Consider the following 16555-nt stretch of genomic DNA (forward strand, 5'->3'; position numbering starts at 1 on the left):
GTAGCACAAAGAAACAGAAACAACATGTACAAGACAGCCCAGGCAGGGCTTAAAGGTTCTCACAAAAACGTAGGATGTGAGTAGTTCATAGATAGCCCAGCTACAAATAGCTTCCCAAATTCCTTCACCTCCATCTTTGAATCGGGAATGCACCAACCAACTGGTATCACAAAATGCCCTAATGACATAGGGAAGGGGGAACAGGAGATTAATACTAACTGCTGAGGTTAGTATTTCAAGCCTGAAAAGAACAAAACCATTCACCAAAGTTATTTCCTGGCATCAATTTGAACTATGGGAAGGCACAGTTGTAGTGCAAAGGGGAAAAAAAAACCAAAATGAAAATAAACTGAACACTTTAAATTATTTGGAAACTTCATACCAATCTCATTTTCATAGCTTTCTCCCACTAAAAATTTTACCCAATATAAAGTAATAATACTACATAAGTAACTAAACCTTTCAGAAATAAACCCAAGATTCCGAGTTGAGCCTTTTGTATAGGCTCTTTCTTTTCCATTTCCTTTCTCAGCTGCCTGCCTTCTAATAAGACAAACTCTTGGCAGGAGCATAGAAGGTATCCAGACATTTGGATGAATTAGACAAGGAAAGTATAAATGAATAAACCCTGGCACTCCGAAATGAAGCAGTCTTTTAAAACCAAAGAGCCAAAACAGAGGCTAAATAATATAATGCTTTCTGACAAAGAAATTTACTTTTTAAAAAATGAGATATACACAGTTCTCAAGGATCATTAAGGCAGTATTCTAAATTAGTGTCTTTTTCAGATCAAGCTGAGACAGTAATTTCTAAACAATACCATTAGCCTACACACGCCCCATACACAGTTCTTTAACAGATTTGTTTCATATTATAATCAATACATGTACAGTTACTTACTTGCTTCCTTTTGTAATGAGCAAACTGAGAAAGGCCTAGAACAGTTGCAAGAGCACCTCCTCCAACAAGAATAGTCCCTTTCACTGCCTTTTGAAATGCCATTTCTTAGCCTACAGAGACAAAAAACGAAACAAAAAAGTTATTTGGGATTTTTATCACACAATAATCCAATAACAAAAAGAGACTGACTAGATTATGAAATTATGTTAAACTAGAAAAGAAAACACACAATAAGGAATTTGTTAACATACCGATTTGTATACCACAATTCAAAAACAATACACAAAAAAACCAAGAAGCTGACTTTATAAAATGACCATCCAATAGGAATTAAAGAAAGAAAAATTCAGAGACAACTGAAGTTATTTACATGGTATAAAGTCAAGAGAGCTGTGAAAAGAAATGTGTACCTGACAAAACTGCATGCTGTACTTGCAAATTTGTTCAACCACTAATCCCCTCCACAAAAAGAACTGGTGGAAGTCTTCTGTCACTCAACAGGACAATGAACCTCATGCCTGCTTTGGGTTCTCTGGCAAGTGTTGAATTCCACTCTGGTAACAACTCCCTTCCTGAGTTTTCCCCTTCAGAATGAAGCTCTCACTAAAACCAAAAGCCAACACATTTACATTTCTATCCCTGGAAGAGTCTACACTTTACAGATAAAAAGTAAAAGAAAACCATGCCATGATCCTTCTACAAAATGACAGATATAACACTGCTATAATTCCTTTCATTAAGGGAACTTAAAAAAAAAAAAAAAAAAAAAGGTTTCTTCTAGCCAGAGTTGCATGGCACCAAAATTTCAAGGGGAAACCCTCCAGATCAAGCACTCCTTCGTGCTCACTGTATATTTCTAAATAAAGTCTTGTACTGTGTTAGCTCTTGACTTTCTTTCTTCTCACTTGTTAAAAAAAAAAAAAATTCCACTATTGGACTGATGGAATTTCTTAACTTTTTTTTTGAGGACTTAAATAGTCTAACTTTTTCAGAAGCCAAAAAAAATAAAATAAAATAAATAAAAATTCCAACAAAAACATCTTACTCCCTTTTATTCTGATAAACAAACAAACAAACAAAAAAAAACGATAACACTGTGTGATCACCTAAAAACAATTCTAACTTAGAGTTGATATTTAGCAATTTGACCTGCCTAAGTCTTTCACTTACAAAAGCAGCTGGCACACCCATGTGTTACAGGGAAGCCACTACCCTACTTTCCTGAATGGGTGGAGTTCTGACCTGTCTGGACAACATACTTATGCTTTACAGATATCTCACAACTCAAATTATTTAATATGAAGTCAATTTTAACCTAGGATAGTAAAAAACATATAGTATCTCAACGTAAATTATGATACAGTTAAAATGTTTGAGTTCAGGGACTTCCCTGGTTGCACAGTGGTTAAGAATCCGCCTGCCAATGCAAGGGACACGGGTTCGATCCCTGGTCTGGGAAGATCCCACATGCCGCGGAGCAACTCAGCCTGTGCGCCACAACTACTGAGCCTGCACTCTAGAGCTCGCGAGCCATAACTACGGAGCCCGTGCGCCGCAACTACTGAAGCCCGCGCACCTAGAGCCCGTGCTCCGCAACAAGAGAAGCCACCACAGTGAGAAGCCCGCACACCGCAACGAAAAGTAGCCCCCACTCGCCATAACTAGAGGAAGCCCACGTGCAGCAATGCAGACCCAACACAGCCAAAAATAAATAAATTAATTTATATATTAAAAAAAAAAAGTTTGAGTTCATGTTGACTGAATAGAATCTATTAGCATAACTATCCTAAATCAAAGAATTTCAAGTGCAGTTGGTAACTATGACTCTACAGAAAATCCATTTTGGAATACTATAAATTATATACTAAAATAAAAGCTGGCATTTCTTAAAATTTTATTTTTCTTCTGATCTCATTCTTTTCAGACAAACTCCTAAATTCTAAGACTCATCTTTATTTTTAAGATTCTCACCAGAAAAATATTTCACATGCGTATGTTCTTTACTGCTGGAGGTCTCTTCTTTCCCATCCCTTCTCTGAATCAACCATCCCCTCTCTCCCAAGTTATGCAAAAGAGTTGGTGTATGTTGGCTGGGGCTTCCATTCATCATTCAGTCAACCCTAAGAAAAAACCTAACGTCCACGATTGTTCTGATGGTGAAAACCGCAATTGAGCCAACTTGGAAGGCACCCCTTTGTCACAGCTCAGCATCACCATTCCTAGTACTGCTATAAATGTTCATATGGGTGCCTATCGCACAACAGAAACCCTAGCAGCCCGGAGACAGCATGCTATCCCCTGGCTAACTGGGCTTCCCTGACAATTAGAGACAGAGAATAGAGACCTAGTTCTAATTACCTAAACAATGCCTGTGCCCACCTCAAATAGATAGTAGCCTGGCAATCCCTTGGATGTGAGTTTTGTAGGTGGTTGACTTTAGCTCAGTATCATTGCTTCTGTCTTGTTGATAATGTCATTGATGACCTCACAAAGGACACCACACATCAATATAGCTAACAGTCATAGTGTCTCAGCAGAGTCGTTCAGCCAGTTAAGTTTGGAGCTAGTTTTTCCAATTGTGTAGCTCCCTACATTCCCTGCTCACCTTATTATATTGCCTCAATTTGATTTTCCTGAAACCAAAACTTGCTAAGGAGGATATCTTCATGGATTTTCTCAATGATGAGCCACAAATACTATGGAAGAACTGCATTGACATATTATTTTGCAGAGTTATTGATAATATTGGCTATAATAAAGTTTCTTTTTTCAGTATTTTCATAAAATAACCTATGCTTAAATATTATTATTTCTATTGTGATCAAATTTATCCACAAGATAATCTAGCTGGTTGTAACGAATAAATCACTCTTACAAAAGCACAGGATCAGTCGGCTTCACCTGACTCTCCCAAGATGATTATGATAATGATCATCATCATCATTAATGTTATAATGACAATAGTTGCCATTTATTGAGTTATTTGCTAGGTAATGGGTACCATGCTTTTAATCCTTTATATATATCAGCTCATATCACCCTCACAACATCCTAATTTCATAAAAGAGGCACTTGCAGTTCAAAGAGAGTAGGGGATTTGTCCTAGGTCATTCCCTAGTAAGTGACAAAGCCACAGCTTAGTCTTTGCTCCTAATCACTAGGTGGTTCTGCCCTGCCTTTGCTCTGAAAAGCCAACCTCTCCCCAAGAGCCACACCATATTTTGCTATTACTCCCAAAAGAAAGCCCTATTCACAAGCAGTCACCCAAAGTGTACAGTCCCTTGGCATTAGGTTTCTCTAAGGCAATGAGGAAGACTCTGACAAAATATCTGCTAGTAACCTTCTGCCAGATGATGTAAAAACTTTGTTCTAATGTTGACAGAAAGAAATGTAAAACCAGATTAACGTTAAACTATGTGCTGTGAACTACTTATACCCACTTACATTCCATTATAAGGAAAAAAGTTTTCACAGTGATGACAAAGAGGAAAAGATTGCTTCCTTCTACATAAAAGCTGCAACCAGGAAGTTAGCAAAGACTGGGAATAAAAGTGTCAATAAATCTTTACCTTTTGCAACTAAAAGTATGAGAAAGTCAGAGGTAGAAGAGAAAACCAGAGGTAGAAAAGGAAACCGGAGGTAGAAAAATCAACTAAAAGTAAAATTAGCTTAGTTATCATAGCCTGATGTCTATGTTAAATAGCCTGTGAATAAATCACGTATACATTGACTCAGGACTGGCTCCTGCACTTGCACAGACCAATGCCAGCCCTCTAATTCTTGCAAGGAGAACACCAGGCAACTAAATAAAACCTTAAACAAAGTTAGTCAACTAAATATATCTGTGAGTTTATCAACTGCTCTCAAGGGGTTTGCAATCAATTTGGAGGATTAAATATCAAAGTCTGTCTTATAACTAGTTGTGCTACACTGAATGTTACTAATACTCTGATAGACAGAAGACCCTGAATAGCCAAAGCAATCTTGAGAAAGAAGAACAAAGCTGGAGGCATCTCAATTCCTGACTTCAAACTATATTACAAAGCTATCGTAATGATACTGCCATAAACACAGATACATAGATAAATAGAACAGAATAGAGAGCCCAGAAATAAACCCATGCATACATGGTCAATTAATTTTCAACAAAGGAGCCAACAATATACACTGGAAAAATGACAGTCTCTTCAATAAACGGTGATGAGAAAACTGGACCAGCCACATGCAAAAGAATGAAACTAGACCACTTTCTTACACCATACAAAAAAATCAACTTAAAATGGATTAAAGACTTAAACGTTAAGACCTGAAACCATAAAACTCCTAGAATAAAGCATAGAGGGTAAGCTCCTTAACATTGGTCTTGGCGATGATTTTTTTTTTTAATTTGATACTAAAAGCAAAGACAACAAAAGCAAAAAAAAAAAAAATGAGTGGGACTACATCAAACTAAAAAGCTTCTGTACAGCAAAGAAAGCCATTAACAAAATGAAAAGGCAACCTAATGAATGGAATAAAATATTTGCAAAACACATATTTAATAAAGGGTTAATATCCAAAATATATAAAGAATTCATACAACTCAATAGCAAAAAAAAATTCAATTTAAAAACAGGCAGAATGACTAAGTAGACATTTTTACAAAGAAGACATACAAATAGCCAATAGGTACATGGAAAGGTGCTCAACATCAATAATCATCAGGGAAATGCATATCAAAATCACAATGAGATACCACCTCACACACACACATGCACACAAAGTGAGGTAAGTGTTGGCAAGGATGTAGAGAAAAGGGAACCCTTTTGCACTGTTGACGGGGATGTAATTAATGTAGCCACTATGTGAAAACAGTATGGAGGTTCCTCAAAAAATTAAAAATAGAACCACCATATAATCCAGCAATTCCACTTCTGGGTGTATATACAAAAGAAACAAGATCACTATCTCAAGGAACTATCTGTACCCCCATGTTCATTCCAGCATTATTTGTAATAGCCAAGACATGGAAACAATCTAGGTGTCTATCAATGGATGAATTGTTAAAAAAATGTGATACACACAAACACACACACACACACACACACACCAACACATACCCACACACAGAGAGAAATATTATTCAACCATGAAAAAAGAAGGAAACCCTGCTATTCGCAATAATATGGATGAAACTTGAGGGCATTATGCTAAGTGAAATAAGACACACAGGGAAAGACAAATACAGTATGATCTTACTCACATGTAGAATCTAAAAAAACCCCAACTCACAGAAACAGAGAAGAAATTGGTGGTTGCCAGAGACAGGGGGTGGGAGGTGAGAGAAATGGGTGAAGGTGGTCAGAATGTACAAACTTTCAGTTATAAGATAAATAAGTTCTGGGGATGTAATGTACAGCAGTTGCTAAGAGAAGAAATCTTCAAATTGCTCATCACAAGGAAAAGAAATCATAACTATGTGAGGTGATGGATGTTAACTAAACTTACTATGATAATCATTTCATTTTATATATATATACACATATATATAATGTTATATATGTTATATAATCATTATGTTTTGTTATATAATCATTATATAATCATTATAATGTTATATAATCATTGTTTTATGTCTTAAACTAATACAATGTTACGTGTCAATTTTATCTCAATAAACCTGGAAGAAAAAAAAAAAACATTTAAATTACAGCCAAAAGAAAGAAATAGCTCAAAGTGGAGATAGGGAATCACGGTAAAGCACTACCTGATAACCATTTTCATCAACCAGAAGATATAGCGCAGAATAAAACTAAGGTGCTATTTCTCCTTTGTTCTATTCTAACTCAAGCACTGAGTTGTCATGCCCTCAAAGAAAGAAAGGAATCACTAAACGGACAGTGATTATACCTCACCTGAATTTCTGTGACTTGGGTTCCCTCAAAATGAGTGGAAGGGCTGGAAGGGTTTATAAATAAAGCAGGCTGTTAAATTACATTATTTACTAAACCATGTCAATATCAAATTGAAAAAAAAAAAAAATCGGTGACTATCCAGTCAAGATGGCACAGTGAATTTATGCTTCAGCTCATCCTGTATGCTCTAAATGCACGGTAATGACAAAATAGGAAAAAAAAAAAAACATACACACAAACATAGATACACATACATGCTCTGATAGAAAAGAAAACAAAGTACTATATCATTGCAGTGAAAAGAGATTAATTCTCACTAAAAGAATTAAAGAAGGTTTCAGAAGACAGGATACTTGAAAAGCCTCTTGAAGAAAAAAGGATTTGGAGGGGAGTGAGTACGGGCAGGTCTGGATTGAGAAAGATTTGGAGGAGAAAGAGAACATCATGGTAATGTTCAGGAGGCATGCAAGTTGTTATCTGGTTTGGCTGGAGACGATGTTCATTTGAAAATGAGGTTTAAAAAGAAGTCCAGGGCAAGAGATAAGAACATTCTGTACATGTGAAATAAGATATTTTTCTATGATATTCTGTTGGCCATGAGAGCTGAGATTCCAGATGAAGGAAGCAAGCTGCTTCATCTCATGACTTATGAAGAATGTTCAAGTAGATTTTGGTGTTGAAGCTTATGATGAAGACTGAGGGACCAACTGGAAGGCAATAAAATAGTCCCCACATGAGAAGACGAAAGCCTGGCTTAGGACAACACTGAAAAGTACTAATGCAGACATTGATGCTTTGCAGAAATCTCTAATGATAGCACTCAATTAGAGACCATTACAGAATCTGACAAGTGATTACAGAAGGAAACAGGAAGAGACTGAAGGTCATAAGGGGCTTTAGCCTGGGTAACTGGGGATTTGCCCCAACATTACAACATTAAGAATCAGAAAAAGAAGCAAGTTTAAGGGAGAAGAGGAGTTCATTTGGAAGCAAAAATATTTAAGATCTTGACAGAACACCTACAGAGAGAAAACAGAAAACATATAGATAGGAGGGTCTTAAACTCACAAGAGTCGTCATAGCTAAAGCTATGGTGTGAGGAATTTTCTGCCTAAAACTGACAGATGTACCTGCTCACAGTAAAATGTACTTATTGCCAGCAAAACAAAAACTGGACTTGCCACTTCTCCAAGTTTGCTGACCCATGCTTCTAGCTAACCCTGCAACTTATCTGGCTCCACAGGATTCTTGGCTGTCCTTTTAGGACTCTCATTATAGATAGAGTGACTTCGACAATGAAGACAACCGCTCAGACCCTGTCTTAAATAGTTCCTGAGCGCTCACCACTTCTGCCGTCCTCCTACTCATTGGTAAGGCTACGCTAACAGTTAAATCATGCATTTAGATGACTTAACCACACACTTGAGAATTTAAAACAAGAAGTAACCACCCACTGGAAACGGCTGGGGTTCCCCTTGGCAACTACTCATAAGCAAATTTATTCCAGAACAAAAGCACACTTCCTGGCCCCGGAATTCTCAAAATAGAGTCCTCAAACTCCTCTCCCTGTCTTGCAGTCCTAGCTTCTCCCTTAATTCAGCATAAATAAAAATCTATCCAAAGAGATTTATCACTCCTCTGTGGAAGGATCCCTTCACTTCTACAAAAACTCTCCTATCCTCTGATCTCTTGCATAGAAACAGCTATTTCCATTTTAACCTCCATGCTCTCCATTAATTTAAGAAAAATTGAGACTTCTCAGGGTTTTGAGTCTTATGCCAGCACAGATGCAAACATATTTCTTTCCATCCCTCGCAAGAATTATCAGTGTGGGTGCTGGGGAGGAAGGAGGATAGCTCAAAGATAATTTTCAGAAGAGTCATTTCAACCACAAGCCTTGTCCCTGGAACATGTGTTCTCTAGCAAGATATAAAGGCATTCCATGACCCTCTGATCACCTACACTGAGAACCCAAGATGAACAAGGCGTTTAAAACATAAAACTCCCAGAATGTAACCTAGATGTAGCATGTGCTACTTCACTCAGCCCTTTACCTAAGCAGATGCAGGTCCAAAGGTAGGAAGACACTCCTTACGCTTCAGTTGTGCAGCCACCCCCCTTGTGGCTGTGCATGGGAAGCCTCCCCCTCATCTATTTTGAGTCATGACACTCCGTCAAACCCACAGATGGCACAAGTCAGAGCGCAGGGCCTCAAGATCCACCTGCACACAAATTCAGTGACTTAAGGGAGAAAGTTGCATGAATCTTACTAAATAAGGGTGCAGGGCCTCATCAGAGGAAGTCCTACCCAGAAAGTCATGGAACTTGACAGCACGTTCACAGCAAAATGGAAGAACAGGGAGTGAACGCAAAAGCACCTTCCCACCCAACTAGTTTTAACTATAAAAGTCAAGGTTTTGGGGGTGCTTTGAACTAGGCATGTTTCAACAAAGCACCCTTTATTCTTCCAATTGATGTGATAGCAAATGTTATGCATACTTTCCTATAAGAAAGAACATCACGGTTTAGGCACACCGAGCCTAAGCCTGATCAAGTGCTTTACACAAACAAGTACCGATCAAAGCACACCAAGTACTACTGCCTCTTTCCCCGAGGTTGACTTTATAGAGGGGAGAATGATTAGCGCTCTGCCTACAAACGCATCCTCCCCAGCCAAGCAGAGAGGAACTTCTGCACACATACATCTTACACAGCAGCATGTGATCCCTACAGAAACACAGAGTGAGCCCTCAAGCATGCTTTTTGAAAGCTGTCAGACATAAATGAACAAAACAGTCAACATCAGAGGCCCGTCAGCCTGTTCTCTTCAAACAGAGAGGAGCCCTAGTCCATAAACTGAAATTGAATCATTCTTTTTTTCAGTTGCTTTAAACATTTTTGAAAAGGATTTAGACCAAGTCCTGATAGAAAATGGACCTAAGGGTCATCCACAAAAGATTATCCCAATGGCAATAATTGAATGTATCAAATCCTGAAAAAACAGGAGACGCTTAAAAGTGTCTTCACCTTCCCTAGGCCTTCCTCTGTTGTGTGCATATATATATATATATATACATACATACATACATATATATTTTTTCCCTAAGCCACAAACACCATAATAACAATGATAACAATTTACAGCCTACAGTTGTAAAAATTACATACACTGAACAGGATATCAAAGGACAAACAAAAAGATTTTTCTGAAATCATTGAGAAAAGCATTCTCCTGAAAAACAAGATAAATGAAAGGACCATGTAAAAGTCAGCACAAAACTTATAAATGTAATGAGTCTGCAGACTCTGGATGCCCAAAATTTTGGCCTGTGGCTGATGAGGAAGCTCAGGCAACGTAATCACACATGGCTGGCACAGCATCCAAACCCTAGCTTGGTCCCTGTCTTCCACACCCTATCCAAAAGCCACACTGCTTTAGGGAAGGGCAGGTTCCATTTCCAATCAATTTCCCCAGGAAATCCCTTGCCAGAAGGGCCCAACCCAAAAGATAGGAAAAAAAAATCTCAATGACTGGAGAGTATTTTAAGAAAGACAAAAGAGACAGAATCGGGCAACAAAGAGAAAAATGAAAGAAGACAAACACTATATTTGTATTGGTCCACATAGCTTCAAGCCAGAAGGTAGTTTGGAAATGATTCCTACTAGTCACTCTGGGGCACCTTTAGGTCAATTATATCATTTTAGAACAAACACAACACACAGCTACAGATGACGGAGAGAGAGGTTAGCCCAGGACCATCCCTCAGGCTCAAAGGACAGCAGGCGCCTGGAAGCTTGACAGAAGGAGTTGGCACAGAAAAGGGCTGCGCTGGTTTCAGAGGTTCAAATCAGACTTTAAGAAATGTAAGCACAAGGCACCCCTCCCCCCCAAAAAAGAGGAGAAAATAAAGTCAACCATTTAAAATGAGCCAGTTAGAAGCCTCTGTTTATAAAAATTCAACTCAAACATTATCACATGAATTCTTTTGGTGTAATTTTTGTTTTTTTTTTAAAATTTAATATGCAATGCCACAACCAATTAAAGCATTTACTTCACAAAGTCCTCCAAAATGAAAACGTATCAAAAGGGAAGAAGGTCCCAGAGGAACAAGAGGATACACGCTCACACTCTGTCATTTATTATGTAAGACTCAATTTTAAAAAAATAAATAGGGTTGCCAAGGCAACTTCCATATTATGTATTTATGTTTTCTGCCATTTCTAAAATGCATACCAATACTATAAAGTCACAGATTTGACCCTTTTCTCTTATTTTCATAAGGCTCACTCTAGAATTACAAGAAATCAATGAAGCCCATCTCAACTAATAATAGATTTATATTCATTAAATGCAAATGATCATAGTTTAATTCACAATGGAATGATTTCCACTCTATTTGCTCTCCATAGAATTGCTATTAAAAATCATGAAGAACTATAATTAGTTCATGCAGGTGAACTTGTATTACATTTTAAAATCATTTTAAAACTGAAATTAATATATATTCTCTATCTTAGATATGTTAATCGGTTTTTGTTTAAAGTTGTAAAATCCTATCAGTGATTTTCCATAAAAATGTATGTCTGCCTTCTTTGTTTACCATATGTAATTTAAGGTAATCCTGAGAGGCATAAAATAAAATGCCCCTTATAAGAGAAATTCTGGAGCATTCCTTCCCCAAAATGCCCACCCCTTATAAAGACACAAGTCAGGTTAAGGAATTGAGCAGATAGCATGCCAACTATGAAATAATAAACTTGCATTTATGTATCAACTAATAAGAAATGCCTCACTTAAAAAGAATACAGCAGACAATGAAAAAAGCTTTAATTCTGTCTTGAAGAAGAAGAAATGTTACCAGTGAATCACACACGAAAATAATTCTTTAGGCAAACAGACCACACTAGTCCTGTGATTTTTTTTTTTTGGCTGCGTTGGGTCTTCTTTGCTTTCTCTACTTGTGGCGAGCGGAGGCCACCCTTCATTGTGGTGCGCAGGCTTTGCCTGTTGCAAAGCACAGGCTCTAGGCACGCGGGCTTCAGTAGTTGTGGCACACAGGCTCAGTAGCTATGGCTCGCGGGCTCTATAGCGCAGGTTCAATAGTTGTAGCGCACAGGTTTAGCTGCTCCGCGGCATGTGAGATCTTCCGGGATCAGGGATTGAACCCATGTCCCCTGCATTGGCAGGCGGATTCTTAATCACTGCGCCATCAGGGAAGTCCCAGTCCTGGGCTTCTTGCAGTCTTTCTGCCCCTTTACTAACCCTATGTTGGGTTAGGAAAATGGTTCACATTCTTCTAGCAGCATAAACCCCCTTTTTTTAGATTTTACATTCTGTTACAGAGTCTACTTCAGTAATTAAGACAAGAAAAAACCCTTTACTTTGTTATAGAATAAACTGCAAATCAAATAACGGAGCTCAAAATATCTGCCTTTACACTAAAATATATCAAGCCTCTCCTCGGATTTATTATAAACATAACAAACCCTTATAAAGTAATAACAATCATGGCTGTTGACTACACATCCTAAAATGTTCCATAAGAAAACATCTACTTCATTATATAAAAAGGGTTTAGGTGCTATAAAATAGTGCGCAGGCACTGTGAATCAAATGAAAAGGTTTTTAACACATATAGATGATAATGAACTTTAGTCAAAAGAAATATACCCTCAGAAAATTTCAATTAATTTAGCATGTTCAGAAAAGGAAGTGTTTAAGATAATTAAGCTTCTATTTGCCTGGATCTTAATCAGAGATCTGTTTTGTTGTTATCCAATATCGTATATTTTTAAGAAATATGGCATTATGAATTAGGAAAAACTATCTACTAAATATAGGAATTTTTTTTAAGGCTCAAAAAAATCTTAAAGAGAAAAGATCATTTTTCCAAAATCTCTTTTTTTTTGAATAGCACAGATGTAGAAGGTTTGAGAATCTGCCTTAGAATGTTATAAGCACAAACAAAACTTTGAAAAACTGGCTTCTTTTTTTTTTACTTCAAAATGCTGATGCCAATAGAGTTAACTCAGCTTTATTCGTTATTTTTATCACCAAATACAAGGAAAATGTACCAATTCTTTCAAAAGTTCCAGTAGCAATTGCATTATATATGTCATTAAAAATGCATTTTAGGAAATACTTGTTGAAGATAGTTTATGAAATCTGGGCTCATAAAAAACTATGATATAATTTTTATGATAATTAGTTATAGCACAATAATTTCAGTTAATTTAATTTACTTACATTGTAAATTAAAAAGTTCTAAATTTAATTACAGCTCTATTACAGCTCTATTAATGCATAAGACATCGTTGGGAGTTATAACAGAGACCAAAAAGTATATGGGGTGGGGAGACCATTTATTCTGCTTCCTTGAGCTGGAGAAGATCCCCAGGAAATAAAGCTAACCACTTTATACATCCTGTAACCTATAGCCTGCTGAAATTTGCATTTAAAATTCACTCCCCTACATATCTAATAATCCATTGCATGTATAAATCTAACTATCAACAAAGGGTCAAATTACACACAAAAAGCATAGATGCAAAGAAAATCTAAGATGTACTACAACAAAATAATCATATTTTATATTATTTAGCTTAGTGATGACACTCCCTAAAAATGTCTCACCCTTAAGGAAGTAAGAATCAAACAACAGGAGAGAAAGACTGCAGTAATTCATATTTCTAACAAAAATTTCTTTCAAAATTATGGAATACATATCATACAACAGTTGGTAAATGTTCCATCCCCTGGCCCCTCAGAAAGGAGAAGAAAAGATAGTAGGGTCTTCACCTATGCAAAAGTAATAAACAAAGCTGTATTTCCATCTCAGTCATCTTGGCTAAACAGTCTTGGTCATAAGATCTTATTCTCCCCACTTGAATGAGGCATCCTCTCCAAGCCTCTCCTTTTTAGATTTTTCTTTTCTTCTTTAAAAGGACGGGCACACACCCTAAGTGGAAAGCTTTCAAGTACTAGACTATAAACAAGTCTAGTCACTGTGCATGAGATACTGTGTACCAACATTACACAGCTAATACCCTAGCATCTGACGGTCTAAAATTGAAATAGCATGCACAGGAGAAGATCAAGGGTTCTACTCAATATTCTTGCTAAAACTGTCACCCCCCAAACAAAGTACACACACACCAAAAACCTCTATATTCTTTTAATTCTTGAAATACCATATTAAAAAAGAAAATTACCCGTGGGTATTCTAGAAGGAGAGATTAAGGAGACTCGCCTTGTAATTCCATCTATACCACTAACTTGCTTTGTGATTTCAGGCAAATCATTTGAATTTGCTGATCTTCACTCCACCTATAAATGAAGCATCTTTGAAAATGTCCAGATCTATTTTAACTTTAAATTTGTATTATTTTACGGTTTTTCTTCATTCAATAGGTGCAGGGGGAAAAAAAAACCTTCTGCACTAAACTCGGTATTATCTTAATATCCTATTTATGTAGCAATGTTGGATGATTAAGGCTTGCATTCATTCTTTCATTCAATAATTACTTACTAATCATTTAACATATGCCAGGCATTAAACATACAACTGAGAACAAACAAAACAAAAATCCCTGCCTTCCAAGAGCTTACATTTGAATGGAGTTTATAGTTTGGTTTTTTTTAAGTCTAAACTATTTTGAATTTAAATATTTCAAAAGTACAAATCACACTTTGTCTTCTTAAAAATATTAACCAGGAATTCAATTATTGATGACTTGGAGCCATCCTTATATACATTAGACTATGGTGCTAGGGTAATGTCCTCAGGAACAGTTGAATACTATTACCTCTTTACTCAGTGGCTCCAAACCACACTGTTCCCATTTGAATTCTTCCTGTATCTGCTTTATAAAGTTTTCCTGGTTCTTCAAACTATCGGGCTGATGGTAATTTTCCCTTTTGATCTTTGGGCTCTCCAGATCACTTCTAACTTGTTACCACTGTGGTCAGAAAAGTGAGAGCCAACTTAGCTAAAACTGTGTTTAAAACACAAATAAACAGGGTTTCCCTAGTGGCGCAGTGGTTGAGAGTCTGTCTGCCGATGCAGAGGACACGGGTTCGTGTCCCGGCCCAGGAAGATCCCACATGCCGCGGAGCGGCTGGGCCCGTGAGCCATGGCCGCTAAGCCTGCACGTCCGGAGCCTGTGCTCTGCAACGGGAGAGGCCACAACAGTGAGAGGCCCGCGTACCGCAAAAAAAAAAAACCAAAAACAAATAAATAACTCTGAGCAAGGCAAAAGGAGCAACTCATTAGCATTCTAGCTTTTGGATTTTCAACATTCTGGCTGTATTTATTCAAGGGCCTTTTCCCCCCTTCCTTCCTTTGTTCTAGGTCAGTGGATCTTACCAGATGTCTTACCAGAAGTTTATGGTACACAGCGTGGATGAAACAAACTACACAGGTCTCCGATGAAGATTAAGAATTTCAAGCCAGATACAAGCACATAGTCCAAGATAAGAAAAAGAAAATTCTTATTTCATTTCTGCCTCATCTGAACAAATTCACATTACATATATGAAAAAAATATGGCAAAGCTGTATGCTTCTGCTCTAGAAACAACTAGAACCTTTTTTCTGTGCTCTCTTGGATTTAAGGAAAAGATTACAGATAAATGGGCCAAAAAAGAAGCTATCTGCCACTCTTAAAAAACTTCAAAATTCATTGTTGGAAACTGGTTTATGAAAAATGCACTTACCATTGGTGAGGGAGAGATTAAAATTGTACACTCTAAGAAAATAATGAAAGCAACGGTTCAACAAAACTCAGGGAAGTATCACTGAAGGAACTACCCAACTAAGGAAGATGAAAAGAGGAGCATTCAATTCCTACAACACGGATTCACCTCGGATTGACTGAATGTCTGCTATATCCTCAGCATTGTTCTAGGGGCTGGCAAGTTCTCTGCTCTCATGGATTGGGGGAAACAAAAAATAAACCTATAAACAAATTTAAAAATTGAGTACTTTGAAACTGACAAGTGCTACGAAGAACAAAATTAGGTTGGAGAGTGACTGGGGGCAGGAGGGATCTACTTTAGATAGAAAGTCCAGGCAGGTTATTTGGCACAAACGTAATTGAGGAGGAAAAGCCAGCCACACAGGGATCTAAGAGAAGGGCCTTCTACACAGAGGGGACAGGCATACAAAGACACACAGCAGGTGTACGCCTGGCCTCCACTGGACACTGTAGGGGCAGCACAGTGAATCATGTGGGCAGCGGGTTCCAGATCAGGTCAGAGAGCCAGACATGTGCCAAGTCACGTATGACTTCCTTCTAGCAAGGTGTTTATTCTGACAAGATAGATAGAGAATCAGTGGAAGGTCCTAATCAGTGCAACGATACAATGGAATTTATACAGAGGGAGGGAGGAAAGAAGATCGACCCTAGCTAGAGCGTAGAGGATGCTTTCCAAGGAAATAAGAGTAAAAGCAGTTGCTTTTTCTTAAGGACGCCATTAGCCCTGTTCACAATGAGTAGATGAAAGTATGAAAAAAGGACGTAATGGGGAGAGAGAGAGGAAGAGTTAATAAATCATATGAGAAAATAGTAAAAAAATGTAAACCACAGTCAAAAATAAGATTCTGTAATAGGAAGACAAACACTTCAGAGATAATCTTGAATATAAATGTCTGCTGAACTTACACACTTGAAAGACTGTTCCAGCCCATTCAGTCTAACAAGCTGGTAACAAAGAACAGAGTGTCAACTGAGAGAGCCTCTAAAATGCCAACAGCAGAGGTC

At 37.5% G+C, this 16555-nt stretch overlaps 1 protein-coding gene across 5 annotated transcripts in view; it reads right to left on the reverse strand.

The window, feature by feature from the left end:
• The window catches only part of GPD2 (glycerol-3-phosphate dehydrogenase 2), a 134174-nt gene that overhangs the window by 97184 nt on the left and 20435 nt on the right, over positions 1-16555 (reverse strand). For 4 of the 5 annotated variants that reach the window (XR_003001960.1, XM_024735957.1, XM_024735956.1 and 1 more), the window contains exon 2: positions 901-1010. Coding sequence is in view for 3 of the 5 variants with exons in the window: in XM_024735957.1 (XP_024591725.1) it covers positions 901-1002 (102 nt within the window). In the remaining 2 variants the exon portion in view is untranslated. Of the gene's footprint in view, positions 1-900; positions 1011-16555 lie in introns of those variants that run through there. The other variant, XM_024735958.1, reaches the window with a different exon arrangement.

The sequence above is a fragment of the Neophocaena asiaeorientalis genome, unplaced genomic scaffold (assembly GCF_003031525.2).
Source record: "Neophocaena asiaeorientalis asiaeorientalis breed wild unplaced genomic scaffold, Neophocaena_asiaeorientalis_V1.1 scaffold72, whole genome shotgun sequence".
In the NCBI taxonomy this organism is placed as follows: domain Eukaryota; kingdom Metazoa; phylum Chordata; class Mammalia; order Artiodactyla; family Phocoenidae; genus Neophocaena; species Neophocaena asiaeorientalis.